The 24,364-nt window shown below is 54.5% G+C and overlaps 1 protein-coding gene across 1 annotated transcript in view; it reads right to left on the bottom strand.

Annotated features, from left to right (window-relative positions):
- LOC142908372 (dynein axonemal heavy chain 1-like) overlaps positions 1 to 19,772 on the bottom strand; it is a 127,339-nt gene extending 107,567 nt beyond the window's left edge. The window contains 5 exon segments of the mRNA XM_076058942.1: positions 858 to 1,022; positions 1,871 to 2,083; positions 10,695 to 10,948; positions 12,718 to 12,916; positions 19,589 to 19,772. Coding sequence (XP_075915057.1) covers positions 858 to 1,022; positions 1,871 to 2,083; positions 10,695 to 10,948; positions 12,718 to 12,916; positions 19,589 to 19,744 — 987 coding nt within the window. The 5' untranslated portion in view covers positions 19,745 to 19,772.
- Positions 19,773 to 24,364: the final 4,592 nt, after the last annotated feature.

Consider the following 24,364-nt stretch of genomic DNA (forward strand, 5'->3'; position numbering starts at 1 on the left):
ATGATGATGATGATGACACTGGTGATGATGACGACACTGGAGATGATGACGATGATGATGACACTGGTAATGATGATGATGATGACACTGGTGATGATGACGACACTGGTGATGATGACGACACTGGTGATGATGACGACACTGGTGATGATGACGACACTGGTGATGATGACGACACTGGTGATGATGACGACACTGGTGATGGTGACGACACTAGTGATGATGACGACACTGGAGATGATGATGATGATGATGACACTGGTGATGATGACGACACTGGAGATGATGACGATGATGATGACACTGGTAATGATGATGATGATGACACTGGTGATGATGACGACACTGGTGATGATGACGACACTGGTGATGATGACGACACTGGTGATGATGACGACACTGGTGATGATGACGACACTGGTGATGATGACGACACTGGTGATGGTGACGACACTGGTGATGATGACGACACTGGAGATGATGACGATGATGACACTGGTGATGATGACGACACTGGAGATGATGACGATGATGATGACACTGGTAATGATGATGATGATGACACTGGTGATGATGACGACACTGGTGATGATGACGACACTGGTGATGATGACGACACTGGTGATGATGATGACAATGGTGATGATGACGACACTGGTGATGGTGACGACACTGGTGATGACACTGGTGATGATGACGACACTGGTGATGACACTGGTGATGATGACGACACTGGTGATGGTGACGACACTGGTGATGATGATGACACTGGTGATGGTGACGACACTGGTGATGACAATTGTGATGACGATGACACTGGTGATGACGATGACGACGACGCGCAGCAGCAGCAGCACCTGGGGCTTGTCGTGCGCCGCCTTCATGATCCTCCTCCAGGCGCGCTCCATCGTCTGGTAGCGTTTCCCCTCCAACGGCAGCTGCCGGTTGATGTCCTCCGAGCTGAAGATCGGCTCCAGATAAAGCCACGTGCGCTGGCACGCCAGCCACTCGTCTAGAACGTCCTGCACCACCACCACCACCACCACAACCACCACCATCACAACCACAACCACCACCACCACAACCACCACCACAACCACCATCACCACCACCACGACAACCACCACCACTACCACCATCACCACGTGCGCTGGCAGGCCAGCCACTCGTCTAGAACGTCCTGCACCACCACCACCACAACCATCATCACAACCACAACCACAACCACCACCACCACAACCATCACTACCACAACCATCACCACCACAACCATCAACACCACCATCACCACAACCATCATCACAACCACAACCATCATCACAACCACCACAAACACCACCATCACAACCACAAACACCACCACCACCACGTGCGCTGGCACGCCAGCCACTCGTCTAGAACGTCCTGCACCACCACCACAACCACCACAACCACCATCACAACCACCATCACAACCACCACAACCACCATCACCACAACCACCACCACAACAACCACAACTACCATCACCACAACCACCACAACCACCACAACCACCACCACCAACATAACCACCACCACCCACACCATCCACCTCCACCACCACCACCCACCCATACCACCGCCATCACCATCACCCACCCACACCACCACCACCACCCACCCACACCACCACCAACTCCACCGCCCACCCACCCACACCACCACTTCCACCACCACCACCCACCCACACCACCACCTCCACCATCACCCACCCACACCACCACCACCACCACCACCCACCCACACCACCACCACCACCACCTCCACCACCACCACCCACCCACACCACCACCTCCACCACCACCACCACCCACCCACACCACCACCACCACCACCCCACCGCCCTCACCTGAGTGAGCCTCAGCTTGGCCTCCCAGGCGACGATTCGCCCCTCGCACGGCCCCCTGTGAGGCGAGAAGGCCATGGCCTGCGTGGCCACGATGTGCTCCTCCAGGGTCTGGGTCGCCTCCTCGGGGCTCTTGAGGAAGAATGTTCCCGTGGAGCGGTAGGGAGCCACCTCCAGCGCCAGCGACGACCACTCAGACTCCATCCGCTCCAGCGCCTGGGGACGCGCGGCCCGGGAGTGCCCACAGCCACCGCCGCCAGCGTGAACAACAACACCGCCATCACCGTCACCAACAACACCACCACCGTGAACAACACCAACAACGTGAACAACACCACCGTCACCAACAACACCAGTGTGACCAACACCGCCAGTGTGACCAACACCGCCAGCGTGAACAACACCATCACCGTCACCAACACCACCACCACCGTGACCAACACCGCCGTCACCAACACCACCGCCAGGGTGAATAACAACACCGCCATCACCGTGACCAACACCGCCACCGTGAACAACACCGCCATCACCGTGACCAACACCGCCAGTGTGACTAACACCATCACCGTGACCAACACCGCCATCACCGTGACCAACACCGCCAGTGTGACTAACACCATCACCGTGACCAACACCGCCATCACCGTGAACAACACCGCCACCGTGAACAACAACACCGCCATCACCGTGACCAACACCGCCAGTGTGACTAACACCATCACCGTCACCAACACCGCCATCACCGTGAACACCACCACCACCGTGACCAACACCGCCAGCGTGAACAACACCGCCAGTGTGACTAACACCATCACCGTCACCAACACCACCACCACCGTGAACACCACCACCACCGTCACCAACACCACCGCCAGCGTGAACAACACCGCCAGTGTGACTAACACCATCACCGTGAACACCGCCACCGTGAACAACAACACCGCCATCACCGTGACCAACACCGCCACCGTGAACACCGCCACCGTGAACACCACCGCCACCGTGAACACCACCACCACCGTCACCAACACCACCATCACCGTGAACAACACCGCCAGCGTGAACAACACCGCCAGCGTGAACACCACCGCCATCACCGTGAACACCACCACCATCACCATGAACACCACCACCATCACCATGAACACCACCGCCAGCGTGAACAACACCACCACCGTGAACACCACCACCATCACCGTGAACACCACCACCACAGTGACCAACACCATCACCGTGAATAACACCGGCAGTGTGAACAACACCGCCACCGTGAACACCACCACCATCACCATGAACACCACCGCCAGCGTGAACAACACCACCATGAACACCACCACCACTACCGTGACCACCACCACCATAACGATGACGGTCAAGATGACCGCCACCACCACGATGACCACAATCACCGCCACCACTATGACCACTACGATGTTGGCTAAAGGAGTTACAGGCTGACTAGCTAGAGGTGTTACAGGCTGGCTAGCTAGAGGTGTTACAGGCTGACTAGCTAGATGAGTTACAGGCTGACTAGCTAGAGGAGTTACAGGCTGACTAGCTAGAGGAGTTACAGGCTGGCTAGCTAAAGGTGTTACAGGCTGACTAGCTAGAGGAGTTACAGGCTGACTAGCAAGAGGTGTTACAGGCTGACTAGCTAGAGGAGTTACAGGCTGACTAGCTAGAGGAGTTACAGGCTGACTAACTAGAGGAGTTACAGGCTGACTAGCTAGAGGAGTTACAGGCTGACTAGCTAGAGGAGTTACAGGCTGGCTAGCTAGAGGTGTTACAGGCTGACTAGCTAGAGGAGTTACAGGCTGACTAGCTAGAGGAGTTACATGCTGACTAGCTAGAGGAGTTACAGGATGACTAACTAGAGGAGTTACAGGCTGACTAGCTAGAGGAGTTACAGGCTGACTAGCTAGAGGTGTTACAGGCTGGCTAGCTAGAGGTGTTACAGGCTGACTAGCTAGAGGAGTTACAGGCTGACTAGCTAGAGGAGTTACAGGCTGACTAGCTAGAGGTGTTACAGGCTGGCTAGCTAGAGGTGTTAAGGGCTGACTAGCTAGAGGAGTTACAGGCTGACTAGCTAGAGGTGTTACAGGCTGACTAGCTAGAGGAGTTACAGTCTGACTAGCTAGAGGAGTTACAGGCTGACTAGCTAGAGGAGTTACAGGATGACTAGCTAGAGGAGTTACAGGCTGACTAGCTAGAGGTGTTACAGGCTGGCTAGCTAGAGGTGTTACAGGCTGACTAGCTAGAGGAGTTACAGGCTGACTAGCTAGAGGTGTTACAGGCTGACTAGCTAGAGGTGTTACAAGCTGGCTAGCTAGAGGTGTTACAGGCTGACTAGCTAGAGGTGTTACAGGCTGACTAGCTAGAGGAGTTACAGGCTGACTAGCTAGAGGAATTACAGGCTGGTAACTAGAGAGCTTAAAGGCTGACTAGCTAGAGGTGTTACAGGCTGACTAGCTAGAGGTGTGACAGGCTGACTAGCTAGAGGTGTTACAGGCTGACTAGCTAGAGGTGTTACAGGCTGACTAGCTAGAGGTGTTACAGGCTGACTAGCTAGAGGAGTTACAGGCTGACTAGCTAGAGGTGTTACAGGATGACTAGCTAGAGGTGTTACAGGCTGACTAGCTAGAGGAGTTACAGGCTGACTAGCTAGAGGTGTTACAGGCTGGCTAGCTAGAGGTGTTACAGGCTGACTAGCTAGAGGAGTTACAGGCTGACTAGCTAGAGGTGTTACAGGCTGACTAGCTAGAGGTGTTACAGGCTGGCTAGCTAGAGGTGTTACAGGCTGACTAGCTAGAGGTGTTACAGGCTGACTAGCTAGAGGAGTTACAGGCTGACTAGCTAGAGGAGTTACAGGCTGACTAGCTAGAGGTGTTACAGGCTGACTAGCTAGAGGTGTTACAGGCTGGCTAGCTAGAGGTGTTACAGGCTGACTAGCTAGAGGTGTTACAGGCTGACTAGCTAGAGGAGTTACAGGCTGACTAGCTAGAGGAGTTACAGGCTGACTAGCTAGAGGAGTTACAGGCTGACTAGCTAGAGGAGTTACAGGCTGACTAGCTAGAGGTGTTACAGGCTGACTAGCTAGGTGTTACAGGCTGGCTAGCTAGAGGTGTTACAGGCTGACTAGCTAGAGGTGTTACAGGCTGACTAGCTAGAGGTGTTACAGGCTGACTAGATAGAGGAGTTACAGGCTGACTAGCTAGAGGAGTTACAGGCTGACTAGCTAGAGGTGTTACAGGCTGGCTAGCTAGAGGTGTTACAGGCTGACTAGCTAGAGGAGTTACAGGCTGACTAGCTAGAGGTGTTACAGGCTGACTAGCTAGAGGAGTTACAGGCTGACTAGCTAGAGGAGTTACAGGCTGACTAGCTAGAGGAGTTACAGGATGACGAGCTAGAGGAGTTACAGGCTGACTAGCTAGAGGAGTTACAGGCTGACTAGCTAGAGGAGTTACAGGCTGACTAGCTAGAGGGGTTACAGGCTGACTAGCTAGAGGTGTTACAGGCTGGCTAGCTAGAGGTGTTACAGGCTGACTAGCTAGAGGTGTTACAGGCTGACTAGCTAGAGGAGTTACAGGCTGACTAGCTAGAGGAGTTACAGGCTGACTAGCTAGAGGAGTTACAGGCTGACTAGCTAGAGGAGTTACAGGCTGGCTAGCTAGAGGTGTTACAGGCTGACTAGCTAGAGGTGTTACAGGCTGACTAGCTAGAGGAATTACAGGCTGACTAGCTAGAGGAGTTACAGGCTGACTAGCTAGAGGAGTTACAGGCTGGCTAGCTAGAGGTGTTACAGGCTGACTAGCTAGACGAGTTACAGGCTGACTAGCTAGAGGAGTTACAGGCTGACTAGCTAGAGGTGTTACAGGCTGGCTAGCTAGAGGTGTTACAGGCTGACTAGCTAGAGGTGTTACAGGCTGACGAGCTAGAGGAGTTACAGGCTGACTAGCTAGAGGTGTTACAGGCTGACTAGCTAGAAGTGTTACAGGCTGGCTATCTAGAGGAGTTACAGGCTGACTAGCTAGAGGTGTTACAGGCTGGCTAGCTAGAGGTGTTACAGGCTGACTAGCTAGAGGAGTTACAGGCTGACTAGCTAGAGGAGTTACAGGCTGACTAGCTAGAGGTGTTACAGGCTGGCTAGCTAGAGGTGTTACAGGCTGACTAGCTAGAGGTGTTACAGGCTGACGAGCTAGAGGAGTTACAGGCTGACTAGCTAGAGGTGTTACAGGCTGACTAGCTAGAAGTGTTACAGGCTGGCTAGCTAGAGGATTTACAGGCTGACTAGCTAGAGGTGTTACAGGCTGACTAGCTAGAGGTGTTACAGGCTGACTAGCTAGAGGAGTTACAGGCTGACTAGCTAGAGGAGTTACAGGCTGACTAGCTAGAGGTGTTACAGGCTGACTAGCTACAGGAGTTACAGGCTGACTAGCTAGAGGTGTTACAGGCTGACTAGCTAGAGGTGTTACAGGCTGGCTAGCTAGAGGTGTTACAGGCTGACTAGCTAGAGGAGTTACAGGCTGACTAGCTAGAGGAGTTACAGGCTGACTAGCTAGAGGAGTTACAGGCTGACTAGCTAGAGGAGTTACAGGCTGACTAGCTAGAGGTGTTACAGGCTGGCTAGCTAGAGGTGTTACAGGCTGACTAGCTAGAGGAGTTACAGGCTGACTAGCTAGAGGTGTTACAGGCTGACTAGCTAGAGGAGTTACAGGCTGACTAGCTAGAGGAGTTACAGGCTGACTAGCTAGAGGAGTTACAGGCTGGCTAGCTAGAGGTGTTACATGCTAACTAGCTAGAGGTGTTACAGGCTGACTAGCTAGAGGAGTTACAGGCTGGCTAGCTAGAGGTGTTACAGGCTGACTAGCTAGAGGAGTTACAGGCTGACTAGCTAGAGGTGTTACAGGCTGGCTAGCTAGAGGTGTTACAGGCTGACTAGCTAGAGGTGTTACAGGCTGGCTAGCTAGAGGTGTTACAGGCTGACTAGCTAGAGGAGTTACAGGCTGACTACCTAGAGGTGTTACAGGCTGACTAGCTAGAGGTGTTACATGCTGACTAGCTAGAGGTGTTACATGCTAACTAGCTAGAGGTGTTACAGGCTGACTAGCTATAGGTGTTACAGGCTGACTAGCTAGAGGTGTTACAGGCTAACTAGCTAGAGGTGTTACAGGCTGACTAGCTAGAGGTGTGACAGGCTGACTAGCTAGAGGTGTGACAGGCTGACTTGCTAGAGGTGTTACAGGCTGACTAGCTAGAGGTGTTACAGGCTGACTAGCTAGAGGTGTTACAGGCTGACTAGCTAGAGGTGTTACAGGCTGGCTAGCTAGAGCTGTTACAGGCTGACTAGCTAGAGGAGTTACAGGCTGACTAGCTAGAGGAGTTACAGGCTGACTAGCTAGAGGAGTTACAGGCTGACTAGCTAGAGGAGTTACAGGCTGACTAGCTAGAGGAGTTACAGGCTGGCTAGCTAGAGGTGTTACAGGCTGGCTAGCTAGAGGTGTTACAGGCTGACTAGCTAGAGGTGTTACAGGCTGACTAGCTAGAGGTGTTACAGGCTGACTAGCTAGAGTTACAGGCTGACTAGCTAGAGGTGTTACAGGCTGGCTAGCTAGAGGTGTTACAGGCTGACTAGCTAGAGGTGTTACAGGCTGACTAGCTAGAGGTGTTACAGGCTGATTAGCTAGAGGTGTTACAGGCTGACTAGCTAGAGGTGTTACAGGCTGACTAGCTAGAGGAGTTACAGGCTGACTAACCAGAGGAGTTACAGGCTGACTAGCTAGAGGAGTTACAGGCTGACTAGCTAGAGGAGTTACAGGCTGGCTAGCTAGAGTAGTTACAGGCTGACTAGCTAGAGGAGTTACAGGCTGACTAGCTAGAGGAGTTACAGGCTGGCTAGCTAGAGGAGTTACAGGCAGACTAGCTAGAGGTGTTACAGGCTGGCTAGCTAGAGGTGTTACAGGCTGACTAGCTAGAGGAGTTACAGGCAGACTAGCTAGAGGTGTTACAGGCTGGTTAGCTAGAAGAGTTACAGGCTGATTAGCTAGAGGTGTTACAGGCTGACTAGCTAGAGGAGTTACAGGCTGACTAGCTAGAGGTGTTACAGGCTGGCTAGCTAGAGGTGTTACATGCTGACTAGCTAGAGGTGTTACAGGCTGGCTAGCTAGAGGTGTTACAGGCTGACTAGCTAGAGGTGCTACAGGCTGACTAGCTAGAGGTGTTACAGGCTGACTAGCTAGAGGTGTAACAGGCTGACTAGCTAGAGGAGTTACAGGCTGACTAGCTAGAGGAGTTACAGGCTGACTAGCTAGAGGAGTTACAGTCTGACTAGCTAGAGGAGTTACAGGCTGGCTAGCTAGAGGTGTTACAGGCTGACTAGCTAGAGGTGTTACAGGCTGACTAGCTAGAGGTGTTACAGGCTGACTAGCTAGAGGAGTTACAGGCGGACTAGCTAGAGGTGTTACAGGCTGACTAGCTAGAGGAGTTACAGGCTGACTAGCTAGAGGAGTTACAGGCTGACTAGCTAGAGGAGTTACAGGCTGACTAGCTAGAGGTGTTGCAGGCTGGCTAGCTAGAGGTGTTACAGGCTGACTAGCTAGAGGTCTTACAGGCTGACTAGCTAGAGGTGTAACAGGCTGACTAGCTAGAGGAGTTACAGTCTGACTAGCTAGAGGAGTTACAGGCTGGCTAGCTAGAGGTGTTACAGGCTGACTAGCTAGAGGTGTTACAGGCTGACTAGCTAGAGGTGTTACAGGCTGACTAGCTAGAGGTGTTACAGGCTGACTAGCTAGAGGTGTTACAGGCTGGCTAGCTGGAGGTGTTACAGGCTGACTAGCTAGAGGTGTTACAGGCTGGCTAGCTGGAGGTGTTACAGGCTGACTAACTAGAGGTGTTACAGGCTGACTAGCGAGAGGAGTTACAGGCTGACTAGCTAGAGGTGTTACAGGCTGGCTAGCTAGAGGTGTTACAGGCTGACTAGCTAGAGGTGTTACAGGCTGACTAGCTAGAGGAGTTACAGGCTGGTCATCAGCTCGCCTGGCCAGCTGGCTACGGGAATGACTCCGACCCCCAGCTACACATCTTTACCCAGGCCTGCCAACCGTCATGAAGGACCTCAATCATTGTGAGCAGACAGTCAGCGACTCCGAAAGTGTGAAGGACAACCCAGAGACCACGCCTTTTGATGGTATCACAGGCACTGACCGGGTCAATACAGCAGAGATATCGGAGATCAGGTTACCCTTCTTTCCCCTAAAGATGGTGATGGGTGTAGCACTACAAGTTACTTTTTTTGTTGAGTGATTCCATCTCGTTCTCTTTGGTGCTTTTGGTAAAGTCACGTAGGTGTAAAAATAAAATGAATCACGACGTTTCTATCGGTCGTCCTCAGGCGGAAAAAAAGATATCATCCAGCAGCTAAATATGATTCAGCAGTGGAGCTGCCGAATTATATTCGGACGACCGCTCGCGCTGCGATGGGAACTGCCGTGATTTGTTATATTTCCCCACCAACCTTACAAAAACCGAAGGAAAAACACAGCATGGATTCCCGCAGTCACGAAAGCCACAAATCGAGATTGGTTCCGTCTCCTCGGCAACCCGCGACCACCGCCAACCGTCCTTGCAGCGCCTCACGGCTCTCCGAACCACCGAGAGTAGGCTGGGCTAAGCCTCCTCATTCCTCTGACGTGGAATGCTGCAGACGGTGAGATTGGTCCCCCGTCGTGTTTTTTTTTTCTCAGCCGGCCCGAACACCTCCTCTGTCAGCCAGGGTCTCTGTGGAGAGGTCTGGGCCGTGTACCCAAGGCAGCCACAGCAGCTGCATGAGCTGAAATGGCTTTCACCGGCGAGCTGAGGCCAGGCCACTACGAGTTTGAATGGGGTCCTGTGTGTACACCCACCACCGGAGTGGAAGAATGGCAGGCGCATCTTACGGATGACAAGTCGATGGTCAGTGGGCATATCAGCTCCACAGTACGTCCTGGGTGTCAAGGACATGGGCTCGCATCCGCTGGTCCGTCACTACGCAGTCCAGCAGATGTTTTTGCTTGGACCCGGCGTGCATCCACGATGTTGTGTGGATGCGCCGATGCCGGAACAGCGTGTTGGTAATTACAAGCCCATGGGCTGCACAGAAGTCTAGCAGCCTCCTACCGTTGTTATTGAGCCAATCTGGCCCATGCCTTCCAATCACTCCATACCAGGCCATGACCAACTCGGGGATTCCACTCCAACAACAACAACCGCCGTACACCACTAAGTGGCAGTGCCAGGCTAGGTGCACTTTAAGGCCAAATGAAGTGTCGAACGCCCGCTGGCAGGAGGTCATGGGACAGACCCATGGGTTGACTGACTGAGATGACTGGCACCCTCTCCCCACCACCCACCCACCACCCACCCACCACCCACACCACCCACCACCCACACCACCCACCACCCACCCTACCTCCCATCCCACCACCCACACCACCCACCACCCACCCTAACTCCCATACCACCACCCACCCACCACCCACCCACCACCCACCCACCACCCATCAACCACCCACCACCCACACCACCCACCACCCACCCTACCTCCCATACCACCACCCACCCACCACCCACCCACCCAACCACCCACCCATCAACCACCCACCTACCACCCACCCATCAACCACCCACCCACCACCCACCACCCACCCACCCAACCACCCAACAACCCACCACCCACCACCCAACCACCAAACAACCCACCACCCATCAACCACCCACACCACCCACACCACCCACACCACCCACACCACCCACACCACCCACACCACCCCACCACACACCCCCCCACCCAAACCTGCTCTATGGTGAACTCCTTCCCCGCCACCTCTGCCACCGCCGCGATGTCGTGGGCGTGCCGCTGCAGGCCCATGTCGAGGCAGCGCGTGAAGGTCAGCTCGGCCTTGGGCCTCAGGGCCACCCCCACGCGGGCCGACAGCTCATCCCAGTGACGGCCTCGCAGCCCCGGCGTGCGCAGCGCCCGCAGCAACGGCACCAGCGGCCGGAACTCCTCGATCTCGGCGCGAACCTCCAACGCTAGCTCGTGGCAGCCTGGGTGGGGGGGGGTGGCGGCGGCGGTGATGGTGCAGCGAGTCATTGCCGTGGAGGAGCTCCGTCAGTCGCTCCAACGCCGGTTTTTTTTTTTCGAAACGCGTTCAGCCGTCGGTTGTCCTCGTTCCACTTTACGCAACCGGAGGTGTCAGACGCAGTGTGCAGCTGAAGGGCTGAGGCTCAGTGCCAGGGCCTGCCTGAGACTCAGTCTCAGTCTGAGTCTCAGTCCCTGTCTGAGACTCAGTCCCTGTCTGAGTCTCAGTCCCAGTCTGAGTCTCAGTCTCAGTCCCAGTCTGAGTCTCAGTCTCAGTCTGAGTCTCAGTCCCAGTCTGAGTCTCAGTCCCTGTCTGAGTCTCAGTCCCTGTCCCTGTCTAAGTCTCAGTCCCTGTCTGAGTCTCAGTCTCAGTCTGAGTCTCAGTCTGAGTCTGAGTCTCAGTCCCTGTCTGAGTCTCAGTCTCAGTCCCTGTCTGAGTCTCAGTCCCAGTCTGAGTCTCAGTCCCTGTCTGAGTCTCAGTCCCTGTCCCTGTCTCAGTCCCTGTCTGAGTCTCAGTCTCAGTCTCAGTCTAAGTCTCAGTCCCTGTCTGAGTCTCAGTCTCAGTCTGAGTCTCAGTCTCTGTCTGAGTCTCAGTCTCAGTCTGAGTCTCAGTCCCTGTCTGAGTCTCAGTCCCTGTCTGAGTCTCAGTCCCTGTCTGAGTCTCAGTCCCTGTCTGAGTCTCAGTCTGAGTCTTAGTCTCAGTCCCAGTCTGAGTCTCAGTCCCTGTCTGAGTCTCAGTCCCTGTCTGAGTCCCTGTCCCTGTCTGAGTCTCAGTCCCTGTCTGAGTCTCAGTCCCTGTCTGAGTCTCAGTCTCAGTCTGAGTCTCAGTCCCTGTCTGAGTCCCTGTCTGAGTCTCAGTCCCTGTCTGAGTCTCAGTCCCTGTCTGAGTCTCAGTCCCTGACTGAGTCTCAGTCCCTGTCTGAGTCCCTGTCCCTGTCTGAGTCTCAGTCCCTGTCTGAGTCTCAGTCTCAGTCTGAGTCTCAGTCCCTGTCTGAGTCTCAGTCTGAGTCTCAGTCCCTGTCTGAGTCTCAGTCCCAGTCTGAGTCTCAGTCCCTGTCTGAGTCTCAGTCTCAGTCTGAGTCTCAGTCCCTGTCTGAGTCTCAGTCCCTGTCTGAGTCTCAGTCCCTGACTGAGTCTCAGTCCCTGTCTGAGTCTCAGTCCCTGTCCCTGTCTGAGTCTCAGTCCCTGTCTGAGTCTCAGTCTGAGTCTCAGTCCCTGTCTGAGTCTCAGTCTCAGTCTGAGTCTCAGTCTGAGTCTCAGTCCCTGTCTGAGTCTCAGTCTGAGTCTCAGTCTCAGTCTGAGTCTCAGTCCCTGTCTGAGTCTCAGTCTCAGTCTGAGTCTGAGTCTCACTCCCTGTCTGAGTCTCAGTCTCAGTCTGAGTCTCAGTCCCTGTCTGAGTCTCAGTCCCAGTCTGAGTCTCGGTCTCAGTCTGAGTCTCAGTCCCTGTCTGAGTCTCAGTCTCAGTCTGAGTCTCAGTCTGAGTCTCACTCCCTGTCTGAGTCTCAGTCTCAGTCTGAGTCTCAGTCCCTGTCTGAGTCCCTGTCCCTGCCTGCCTCTCACTCCCTGTCTGAGTCTCAGTCCCTGTCTGAGTCTCAGTCTCAGTCTGAGTCTCAGTCCCTGTCTGAGTCTCAGTCTCAGTCTGAGTCTCAGTCCCTGCCTGCCTCTCACTCCCTGCCCCCTCCCCTCCGTAGCCTGAGAGAGAGACGCACGACACGGCGATGGCCGTGCACCGCACCTGGCACGGCGCGCAGGGCCTTGGCGCACTTGAGCACGGTGCGGTGGGCCTCGCCGACGCTGCGCTCCATCTGCTCGGCGTCGACGGAGGCCAGGGGGTCGTGCAGCCAGCCCTGCCGCCAGCGTTGCCAGCTCGACACGGTAGACCACAGGTCGACCAGCGGCTGGAACTCGCGCGCCAACGTGCCCAGCTTGTCGTACTGGGGGTGGGGCGGGGAGATTGTGGGTTCTCGGTGCGAGTCTGTGGGTCTCTGTGTGGTGAGTCTGTGGGTCTCTGTGTGGTGAGTCTGTGGGTCTCGGTGTGAGTCTGTGGGTCTCTGTGTGGTGAGTATACGGGTCTCTGTGTGAGTCTGTGGGTCTCTGTGTGAGTCTGTGGGTCTCTGTGTGGTGAGTCTGTGGGTCTCTGTGTGAGTCTGTGGGTCTCTGTGTGGTGAGTCTGTGGGTCTCTGTGTGGTGAGTCTATGGGTCTGTGTGTGGTGAGTCTGTGTGTCTGTATGATGAGTCTGTGGGTCTCTGTGTGGTGAGTCTATGGGTCTCTGTGTGGTGAATCTATAGATCTCTGTGTGATGAGTCTGTGTGTCTGTATGATGAGTCTGTGGGTCTCTGTGTGGTGAGTCTGTGGGTCTCTGTGTGATGAGTCTGTGGGTCTCTGTGTGGTGAATCTATAGTTCTCTGTGTGATGAGTCTGTGTGTCTGTATGATGAGTCTGTGGGTCTCTGTGTGAGTCTGTGGGTCTCTGTGTGAGTCTGTGGGTCTCTGTGTGAGTCTGTGTGTCTCTGTGTGGTGAGTCTGTGGGTCTCTGTGTGAGTCTGTGGGTCTCTGTGTGAGTCTGTGGGTCTCTGTGTGAGTCTGTGGGTGTCTGTGTGAGTCTGTGGGTCTCTGTGTGAGTCTGTGGGTCTCTGTGTGCGTCTGTGGGTCTCTGTGTGCGTCTGTGGGTCTCTGTGTGGTGAGTCTACGAGTCTCTGTGTGAGTCTGTGGGTCTCTGTGTGAGTCTGTGGGTCTCTGTGTGCGTCTGTGGGTCTCTGTGTGGTGAGTCTACGAGTCTCTGTGTGAGTCTGTGGGTCTCTGTGTGAGTCTGTGGGTCTCTGTGTGAGTCTGTGGGTCTCTGTGTGGTGAGTCTGTGGGTCTCTGTGTGAGTCTGTGGGTCTCTGTGTGGTGAATCTACGGGTCTCTGTGTGAGTCTGTGGGTCTCTGTGTGAGTCTGTGGGTCACCGTGTGGTGAATCTACAGCTCTCTGTGTGAGTCTGTGGGTCTCTGTGTGAGTCTGTGGGTCTCTGTGTGAGTCTGTGGGTCTCTGTGTGCGTCTGTGGGTCTCTGTGTGGTGAGTCTGTGGGTCTCTGTGTGGTGAGTCTGTGGGTCTCTGTGTGAGTCTGTGGGTCTCTGTGTGAGTCTGTGGGTCTCTGTGTGGTGAATCTACGGGTCTCTGTGTGAGTCTGTGGGTCTCTGTGTGAGTCTGTGGGTCTCTGTGTGAGTCTGTGGGTCTCTGTGTGAGTGAATCTACGTGTCTCTGTGTGAGTCTGTGGGTCTCTGTGTGAGGCTGTGGGTCTCTGTGTGAGTCTGTGGGTCTCTGTGTGGTGAATCTACGGGTCTCTGTGTGAGTCTGTGGGTCTCTGTGTGAGTCTGTGGGTCTCTGTGTGAGTCTGTGGGTCTCTGTGTGAGTGAATCTACGGGTCTCTGTGTGAGTCTGTGGGTCTCTGTGTGAGGCTGTGGGTCTCTGTGTGAGTCTGTGGGTCTCTGTGTGAGTCTGTGGGTCACCGTGTGGTGAATCTACAGCTCTCTGTGTGAGTCTGTGGGTCTCTGTGTGGTGAATCTACGGGTCTCTGTGAGTCTGTGGGTCTCTGTGTGAGTCTGTGGTTCTCTGTGTGAGTCTGTGGGTCTCTGTGTGAGTGAATCTACGGGTCGCTGTGTGAGTCTGTGGGTCTCTGTGTGGTGAATCTACGGCTCGGTGTGGTGAATTTACGAGGCTCTGTGTGAGTCTGTGGGTCTCTGTGTGGTGAATCTACGAGTCTCTGTGTGAGTCTGTGGGTCTCTGTGTGAGTCTGTGGGTCTCTGTGTGAGTCTGTGGGTCTCTGTGTGAGTCTGTGGGTCTCTGTGTGAGTCTGTGGGTCTCTGTGTGAGTCTGTGGGTCTCTGTGTGAGTCTGTGGGTCTCTGTGTGAGTCTGTGGGTCTCTGTGTGAGTCTGTGGGTCTATGTGTGAGTCTGTGGGTCTCTGTTTGAGTCTGTGGGTCTCTGTGTGGTGAATCTACGGCTCTCTGTGTGGTGAATCTACGGGTCTCTGCGTGAGTCTGTGGGTCTCTGTGTGGTGAATCTACGGCTCTCTATGTGAGTCTATGTGTCTCTGTGTGGTGAATCTACGGGTCTCTGCGTGAGTCTGTGGGTCACCGGGTGGTGAATCTACGGGTCTCTGTGTGAGTCTGTGGGTCTCTGTGTGAGTCTGTGGGTCTCTGTGTGAGTCTGTGGGTCTCTGTGTGGTGAATCTACGGCTCTGTGTGTGAGTCTACGGGTCTCTGAGTGTGAGTCTATGGCTCTCTGAGTGGTGAATCTACGGCTCTCTGTGTGGTGAATCTATGGCTCTCTGTGTGGTGAATCTACGTCTCTGTGTGGTGAATCTACGGCGCTCTGTGTGGTGAATGTACGTCTCTCTGTGTAGTGAATGTACGTCTCTCTGTGTGAGTTTACGGGTCTCTGTGTAGTGAATCTACGGGTCTCTGTGTGGTGAATCTACGGCTCTCTGTGTGGTGAATCTACGGGTCTCTGCGTGAGTCTGTGGGTCTCTGTGTGGTGAATCTACGGCTCTCTATGTGAGTCTATGTGTCTCTGTGTGGTGAATCTACGGGTCTCTGCGTGAGTCTGTGGGTCACCGGGTGGTGAATCTACGGGTCTCTGTGTGAGTCTGTGGGTCTCTGTGTGAGTCTGTGGGTCTCTGTGTGAGTCTGTGGGTCTCTGTGTGGTGAATCTACGGCTCTGTGTGTGAGTCTACGGGTCTCTGAGTGTGAGTCTATGGCTCTCTGAGTGGTGAATCTACGGCTCTCTGTGTGGTGAATCTATGGCTCTCTGTGTGGTGAATCTACGTCTCTGTGTGGTGAATCTACGGCGCTCTGTGTGGTGAATGTACGTCTCTCTGTGTAGTGAATGTACGTCTCTCTGTGTGAGTTTACGGGTCTCTGTGTAGTGAATCTACGGGTCTCTGTGTGGTGAATCTACGGCTCTCTGTGTAGTGAATCTACAGCTTTCTGTGTGGTGAATCTACGGGTCTCTGAGTGGTGAATCTACGGCTCTCTGTGTGGTGAATCTATGGCTCTCTGTGTGGTGAATCTACGTCTCTGTGTGGTGAATCTACGGTGCTCTGTGTGGTGAATGTACGTCTCTCTGTGTAGTGAATGTACGTCTCTCTGTGTGAGTTTACGGGTCTCTGTGTAGTGAATCTACGGGTCTCTGTGTGGTGAATCTACGGCTCTCTGTGTAGTGAATCTACAGCTTTCTGTGTGGTGAATCTACGGGTCTCTGAGTGGTGAATCTACGGCTCTCTGTGTGGTGAATCTACGGCTCTCTGTGTGGTGAATCTACGGTTCTCTGCGTGGTGAATCTACGGCTCTCTATGTGGTGAATCTACGGCTCTGTGTGTGACGAGTTTGTGTGTCTGTGTGTGAGTCTACGGGTCTCTGTGTGGTGAATCGACGGCTCTCTGTGTAGTGAATCTACGGCTCTCTGTGTAGTGAATCTACGGCTCTCTGTGTAGTGAACCTACGGCTCTCTATGTGGTGAATCTACGGCTCTCTGTGTGATGAGTTTGTGTGTCTGTGTGTGAGTCTACGGGTCTCTGTGTGGTGAATCGACGGCTCTCTGTGTAGTGAATCTACGGCTCTCTGTGTAGTGAATCTACGGCTCTCTGTGTAGTGAACCTACGGCTCTCTGTGTGGTAAATCTACGGCTCTCTGTGTGACGAGTTTACGTGTCTGTGTGTGAGTCTACGGGTCTCTGTGTGGTGAATCTACGGGTCTCTGTGTGGTGAATCTACGGGTCTCTGTGAGTCTGTGGGTCTCTGTGTGAGTCTGTGGTTCTCTGTGTGAGTCTGTGGGTCTCTGTGTGAGTGAATCTACGGGTTGCTGTGTGAGTCTGTGGGTCTCTGTGTGGTGAATCTACGGCTCTGTGTGTGAGTCTACGGGTCTCTGAGTGTGAGTCTATGGCTCTCTGAGTGGTGAATCTACGGCTCTCTGTGTGGTGAATCTATGGCTCTCTGTGTGGTGAATCTACGTCTCTGTGTGGTGAATCTACGGCTCTCTGTGTGACGAGTTTACGTGTCTGTGTGTGAGTCTACGGGTCTCTGTGTGGTGAATCTACGTCTCTGTGTGGTGAATCTACGGCTCTCTGTGTGTGAGTCTACGGCTCTCTGTGTCTGTGAGTCTACGGCTCTCTGTGTGTGTAAGTCTACGGGTCTCTGTGTGTGAGTCTACGGGTCTGTGTGTGTGAGTCTACGGGTCTCTGTGTGGTGAATCTACGGCTCTCAGTGTGGTAAATCTACGGCTCTCTGTGTAGTGAATCTACGGGTCTCTGTGTGGTGAATCTACGGGTCTCTGTGTGGTGAATCTACGGCTCTCTGTGTGTGAGTCTACGGCTCTCTGTGTCTGTGAGTCTACGGCTCTCTGTGTGGTGAATCTATGGCTCTCTGTGTGTGAGCCTACGGCTCTCTTTGTGTGAGTCTACGGGTCTGTGTGTGTAAGTCTACGGGTCTCTGTGTGTGAGTCTGCGGCTCTCTGTGTGGTAAATCAACGGCTCTCTGTGTGTGCGTCTACGGCTCTCTGTGTGGTGAATCTACGGCTCTCTGTGTGGTGAATCTACGGCTCTCAGTGTGGTAAATCTACGGCTCTCTGTGTGACGAGTTTACGTGTGTGTGTGTGAGTCTACAGGTCTCTGTGTGTGAGTCTACGGCTCTCTGTGTCGTCAATCTACGGGTCTCTGTGTGGTGAATCTAGGGCTCTCTGTGTGTGAGTCTACAGGTCTCTGTGTGTGAGTCTACGGCTCTCTGTGTGGTGAATCTACGGTTCTCTATGTGGTGAATCTACGGCTCTCTGTGTGACGAGTTTATGTGTCTGTGTGTGAGTCTACGGGTCTCTGTGTGTGAGTCTACGGCTCTCTGTGTAGTGAATCTACGGGTCTCTGTGTGTGAGTCTACGGGTCTCTGTGTGGTTAATCGACGGCTCTCTGTGTGGTGAATCTATGGCTCTCTGTGTGAAGAGGTTATGTGTCTGTGTGTGAGTCTATGGCTCTCTGTGTAGTGAATCTACGGGTCTCTGTAGTGAATCTACGGCTCTCTGTGTGTGAGTCTGCGGCTCTCTGTGTGTGAGTCTACGGGTCTCTATGTGTGAGTCTACGGCTCTCTGTGTAGTGAGTCTACGGGTCTCTGTGTGTGAGTCTACGGGTCTCTGTGTGTGAGTCTACGGGTCTCTGTGTGTGAGTCTACGGCTCTCTGTGTAGTGAATCTACGGCTCTCTGTGTGGTGAATCTATGGCTCTCTGTGTGGTGAATCTATGGCTCTCTGTGTGACGAGTTTATGTGTCTGTGTGAGTCTACGGGTCTCTGTGTAGTGAATCTACGGCTCTCTGTGTGGTGAATCTACGTCTTTCTGTGTGGTGAATCTACGGCTCTCTGTGTGACGAGTTTATGTGTCTGTGTGTGGTAAATCTACAGCTCTCTGTGTGACGAGTTTACGTGTCTGTGTGTGAGTCTACGGGTCTCTGTGTGTGAGTCTACGGCTCTCTATGTGGTGAATCTACGGGTCTCTGTGTGTGAGTCTACGGCTCTCTGTGTGTGAGTCTACGGCTATCTGTGTGTGAGTCTATGGCTCTCTGTGTGGTGAATCTACGGCTCTCTGTGTGTGAGTCTACGGCTCTCTGTGTGGTGAATCTACGGGTCTCTGTGTGTGAGTCTACGGCTCTCTGTGTAGTGAATCTACGGCTCTCTGTGTGACGAGTTTACGTGTCTGTGTGTGAGTCTACGGGTCTCTGTGAGTCTACGGCTCTCTGTGCGTGAGTCTACGGGTCTCTGTGTGTGAGTCTACGGCTCTCTGTGTGTGAGTCTACGGCTATCTGTGTGTGAGTCTATGGCTCTCTGTGTGGTGAATCTACGGCTCTCTGTGTGTGAGTCTACGGCTCTCTGTGTGGTGAATCTACGGGTCTCTGTGTGTGAGTCTACGGCTCTCTGTGTAGTGAATCTACGGCTCTCTGTGTGACGAGTTTACATGTCTGTGTGTGAGTCTATGGGTCTCTGTGAGTCTACGGCTCTCTGTGCGTGAGTCTACGGGTCTCTGTGTGTGAGTCTACGGCTCTCTGTGTGGTGAATCTACGGGTCTCTGTGTGTGAGTCTACGGCTCTCTGTGTGTGAGTCTACGGCTCTCTGTGAGTCTACGGGTCTCTCTGTGCGTGGGTCTACGGGTCTCTGTGAGTCTACGGTTCTCTCTGTGCGTGAGTCTACGGCTCTCTGTGAGTCTACGGTTCTCTCTGTGCCTGAGTCTACGGGTCTCTGTGAGTCCACGGGTCTCTGTGTGTGAGTCTACGGCTCTTTGTGAGTCTACGGTTCTCTCTGTGCCTGAGTCTACGGGTCTCTGTGAGTCTACGGGTCTCTGTGTGTGAATCTACAGCTCTCTGTGTAGTGAATCTACGGCTCTCTTTGTAGTAAATCTACAGCTCTGTGTGTGTGAGTCTACGGCTCTCTGTGAGTCCACGGGTCTCTGTGTGTGAGTCTACGGCTCTCTGTGAGTCTACGGTGCTCTCTGTGCGTGGGTCTACGGGTCTCTGTGAGTCCACGGGTCTCTGTGTGTGAGTCTACGGCTCTCTGTGAGTCTACGGCTCTCTCTGTGTCTGTGTGAGCCTCACGTTGGTGAGCGGCTGTCCCAGCAGGCGCTGCCGGCTGTTGTAGAGCTGTGCCAGCTGCTGGCACTCCCGCAGCTGCTTGGCGAGGCGGCGAGCCTCGTTGGCCGTCTCGTGGGCACGGGAAGCCTCGGTGTGGGCACTGAAGCCAGCTACCGCCATCTGCGTGTGGCAGGGAAGGGCAGACACCAGCACAGTCTATGGGTGGTACAGACACCACCACAGTGTGTGGGTGGTACAGACAGACACCAGCACAGTCTGTGGGTGGTACAGACAGACACCAGCACAGTCTATGGTTGGTACAGACACCAGCACGGTGTGTGGGTGGTACAGACACCAGCACAGTCTATGGGTGGTACAGACACCAGCAGGGTGTGTGGGTGGTACAGAAAGACACCACCACAGTCTATGGGTGGTACAGACAGACACCACCACAGTCTATGGGTGGTACAGACACCACCACAGTGTGTGGGTGGTACAGACACCAGCACGGTGTGTGGGTGGTACAGACAGACACCACCACGGTGTGTGGGTGGTACAGACAGACACCACCACAGTGTGTGGGTGGCACAGACAGACACCACCACAGTCTGTGGGTGGTACAGACACCAGCACGGTGTGTGGGTGGTACAGACAGACACCAGCACAGTCTGTGGGTGGTACAGACAGACACCAGCACAGTGTGTGGGTGGTACAGACACCACCACAGTCTATGGGTGGTACAGACACCAGCACAGTCTGTGGGTGGTACAGACACCAGCACGGTGTGTGGGTGGTACAGACAGACACCACCACAGTGTGTGGGTGGTACAGACAGACACCACCACAGTCTGTGGGTGGTACAGACAGACACCACCACAGTCTGTGGGTGGTACAGACAGACACCAGCACAGTCTATGGGTGGTACAGACACCAGCACGGTGTGTGGGTGGTACAGACAGACACCAGCACAGTCTATGGGTGGTACAGACAGACACCACCACAGTGTGTGGGTGGCACAGACACCAGCACGGTGTGTGGGTGGTACAGACAGACACCAGCACAGTCTATGGGTGGTACAGACACCAGCACGGTGTGTGGGTGGTACAGACACCAGCACGGTGTGTGGGTGGTACAGACAGACACCACCACAGTCTATGGGTGGTACAGACACCACCACAGTGTGTGGGTGGTACAGACAGACACCAGCACGGTGTGTGGGTGGTACAGACAGACACCAGCACAGTCTATGGGTGGTACAGACAGACACCACCACAGTCTGTGGGTGGTACAGACAGACACCACCACAGTCTATGGGTGGTACAGACAGACACCACCACAGTCTATGGGTGGTACAGACACCACCACAGTGTGTGGGTGGTACAGACACCACCACGGTGTGTGGGTGGTACAGACAGACACCACCACAGTCTATGGGTGGTACAGACACCAGCACGGTGTGTGGGTGGTACAGACAGACACCACCACAGTCTGTGGGTGGTACAGACAGACACCACCACAGTGTGTGGGTGGTACAGACAGACACCAGCACGGTGTGTGGGTGGTACAGACAGACACCACCACAGTCTATGGGTGGTACAGACAGACACCACCACGGTGTGTGGGTGGTACAGACAGGCACCACCACAGTCTATGGGTGGTACAGACACCACCACGGTGTGTGGGTGGTACAGACAGACACCACCACGGTGTGTGGGTGGTACAGACAGACACCACCACGGTGTGTGAGTGGTACAGACAGACACCACCACAGTGTGTGGGTGGTACAGACAGACACCACCACGGTGTGTGGGTGGTACAGACAGACACCACCACAGTCTATGGGTGGTACAGACAGACACCACCACGGTGTGTGGGTGGTACAGACAGACACCACCACGGTGTGTGGGTGGTACAGACAGACACCACCACAGTGTGTGGGTGGCACAGACAGACACCACCACAGTCTATGGGTGGTACAGACAGACACCACCACAGTCTATGGGTGGTACAGACACCACCACAGTGTGTGGGTGGTACAGACACCAGCACGGTGTGTGGGTGGTACAGACAGACACCACCACGGTGTGTGGGTGGTACAGACAGACACCACCACAGTGTGTGGGTGGCACAGACAGACACCACCACAGTCTGTGGGTGGTACAGACACCAGCACGGTGTGTGGGTGGTACAGACAGACACCAGCACAGTCTGTGGGTGGTACAGACAGACACCAGCACAGTGTGTGGGTGGTACAGACACCACCACAGTCTATGGGTGGTACAGACACCAGCACAGTCTGTGGGTGGTACAGACACCAGCACGGTGTGTGGGTGGTACAGACAGACACCACCACAGTGTGTGGGTGGTACAGACAGACACCACCACAGTCTGTGGGTGGTACAGACAGACACCACCACAGTCTGTGGGTGGTACAGACAGACACCAGCACAGTCTATGGGTGGTACAGACACCAGCACGGTGTGTGGGTGGTACAGACAGACACCAGCACAGTCTATGGGTGGTACAGACAGACACCACCACAGTGTGTGGGTGGCACAGACACCAGCACGGTGTGTGGGTGGTACAGACAGACACCAGCACAGTCTATGGGTGGTACAGACACCAGCACGGTGTGTGGGTGGTACAGACACCAGCACGGTGTGTGGGTGGTACAGACAGACACCACCACAGTCTATGGGTGGTACAGACACCACCACAGTGTGTGGGTGGTACAGACAGACACCAGCACGGTGTGTGGGTGGTACAGACAGACACCAGCACAGTCTATGGGTGGTACAGACAGACACCACCACAGTCTGTGGGTGGTACAGACAGACACCACCACAGTCTATGGGTGGTACAGACAGACACCACCACAGTCTATGGGTGGTACAGACACCACCACAGTGTGTGGGTGGTACAGACACCACCACGGTGTGTGGGTGGTACAGACAGACACCACCACAGTCTATGGGTGGTACAGACACCAGCACGGTGTGTGGGTGGTACAGACAGACACCACCACAGTCTGTGGGTGGTACAGACAGACACCACCACAGTGTGTGGGTGGTACAGACAGACACCAGCACGGTGTGTGGGTGGTACAGACAGACACCACCACAGTCTATGGGTGGTACAGACAGACACCACCACGGTGTGTGGGTGGTACAGACAGGCACCACCACAGTCTATGGGTGGTACAGACACCACCACGGTGTGTGGGTGGTACAGACAGACACCACCACGGTGTGTGGGTGGTACAGACAGACACCACCACGGTGTGTGAGTGGTACAGACAGACACCACCACAGTGTGTGGGTGGTACAGACAGACACCACCACGGTGTGTGGGTGGTACAGACAGACACCACCACAGTCTATGGGTGGTACAGACAGACACCACCACGGTGTGTGGGTGGTACAGACAGACACCACCACGGTGTGTGGGTGGTACAGACAGACACCACCACAGTGTGTGGGTGGCACAGACAGACACCACCACAGTCTGTGGGTGGTACAGACACCAGCACGGTGTGTGGGTGGTACAGACAGACACCAGCACAGTCTGTGGGTGGTACAGACAGACACCAGCACAGTGTGTGGGTGGTACAGACACCACCACAGTCTATGGGTGGTACAGACACCAGCACAGTCTGTGGGTGGTACAGACACCAGCACGGTGTGTGGGTGGTACAGACAGACACCACCACAGTGTGTGGGTGGTACAGACAGACACCACCACAGTCTGTGGGTGGTACAGACAGACACCACCACAGTCTGTGGGTGGTACAGACAGACACCAGCACAGTCTATGGGTGGTACAGACACCAGCACGGTGTGTGGGTGGTACAGACAGACACCAGCACAGTCTATGGGTGGTACAGACAGACACCACCACAGTGTGTGGGTGGCACAGACACCAGCACGGTGTGTGGGTGGTACAGACAGACACCAGCACAGTCTATGGGTGGTACAGACACCAGCACGGTGTGTGGGTGGTACAGACAGACACCACCACAGTGTGTGGGTGGCACAGACACCAGCACGGTGTGTGGGTGGTACAGACAGACACCAGCACAGTCTATGGGTGGTACAGACACCAGCACGGTGTGTGGGTGGTACAGACACCAGCACGGTGTGTGGGTGGTACAGACAGACACCAGCACAGTGTGTGGGTGGTACAGACAGACACCACCACAGTGTGTGGGTGGTACAGACAGACACCACCACAGTCTGTGGGTGGTACAGACAGACACCACCACAGTCTATGGGTGGTACAGACAGACACCACCACAGTCTATGGGTGGTACAGACACCACCACAGTGTGTGGGTGGTACAGACACCACCACGGTGTGTGGGTGGTACAGACAGACACCACCACAGTCTATGGGTGGTACAGACACCAGCACGGTGTGTGGGTGGTACAGACAGACACCACCACAGTCTGTGGGTGGTACAGACAGACACCACCACAGTGTGTGGGTGGTACAGACAGACACCAGCACGGTGTGTGGGTGGTACAGACAGACACCACCACAGTCTATGGGTGGTACAGACAGACACCACCACGGTGTGTGGGTGGTACAGACAGGCACCACCACAGTCTATGGGTGGTACAGACACCACCACGGTGTGTGGGTGGTACAGACAGACACCACCACGGTGTGTGGGTGGTACAGACAGACACCACCACAGTCTATGGGTGGTACAGACAGACACCAGCACGGTGTGTGGGTGGTACAGACAGACACCAGCACAGTCTATGGGTGGTACAGACAGACACCACTACGGTGTGTGGGT

The sequence above is a fragment of the Petromyzon marinus genome (assembly GCF_048934315.1).
Source record: "Petromyzon marinus isolate PM22_M1 ecotype Great Lakes invasive population chromosome 80 unlocalized genomic scaffold, UKy_Petmar_22M1.pri1.0 chr80_unloc.4, whole genome shotgun sequence".
Taxonomy (NCBI): domain Eukaryota; kingdom Metazoa; phylum Chordata; class Hyperoartia; order Petromyzontiformes; family Petromyzontidae; genus Petromyzon; species Petromyzon marinus.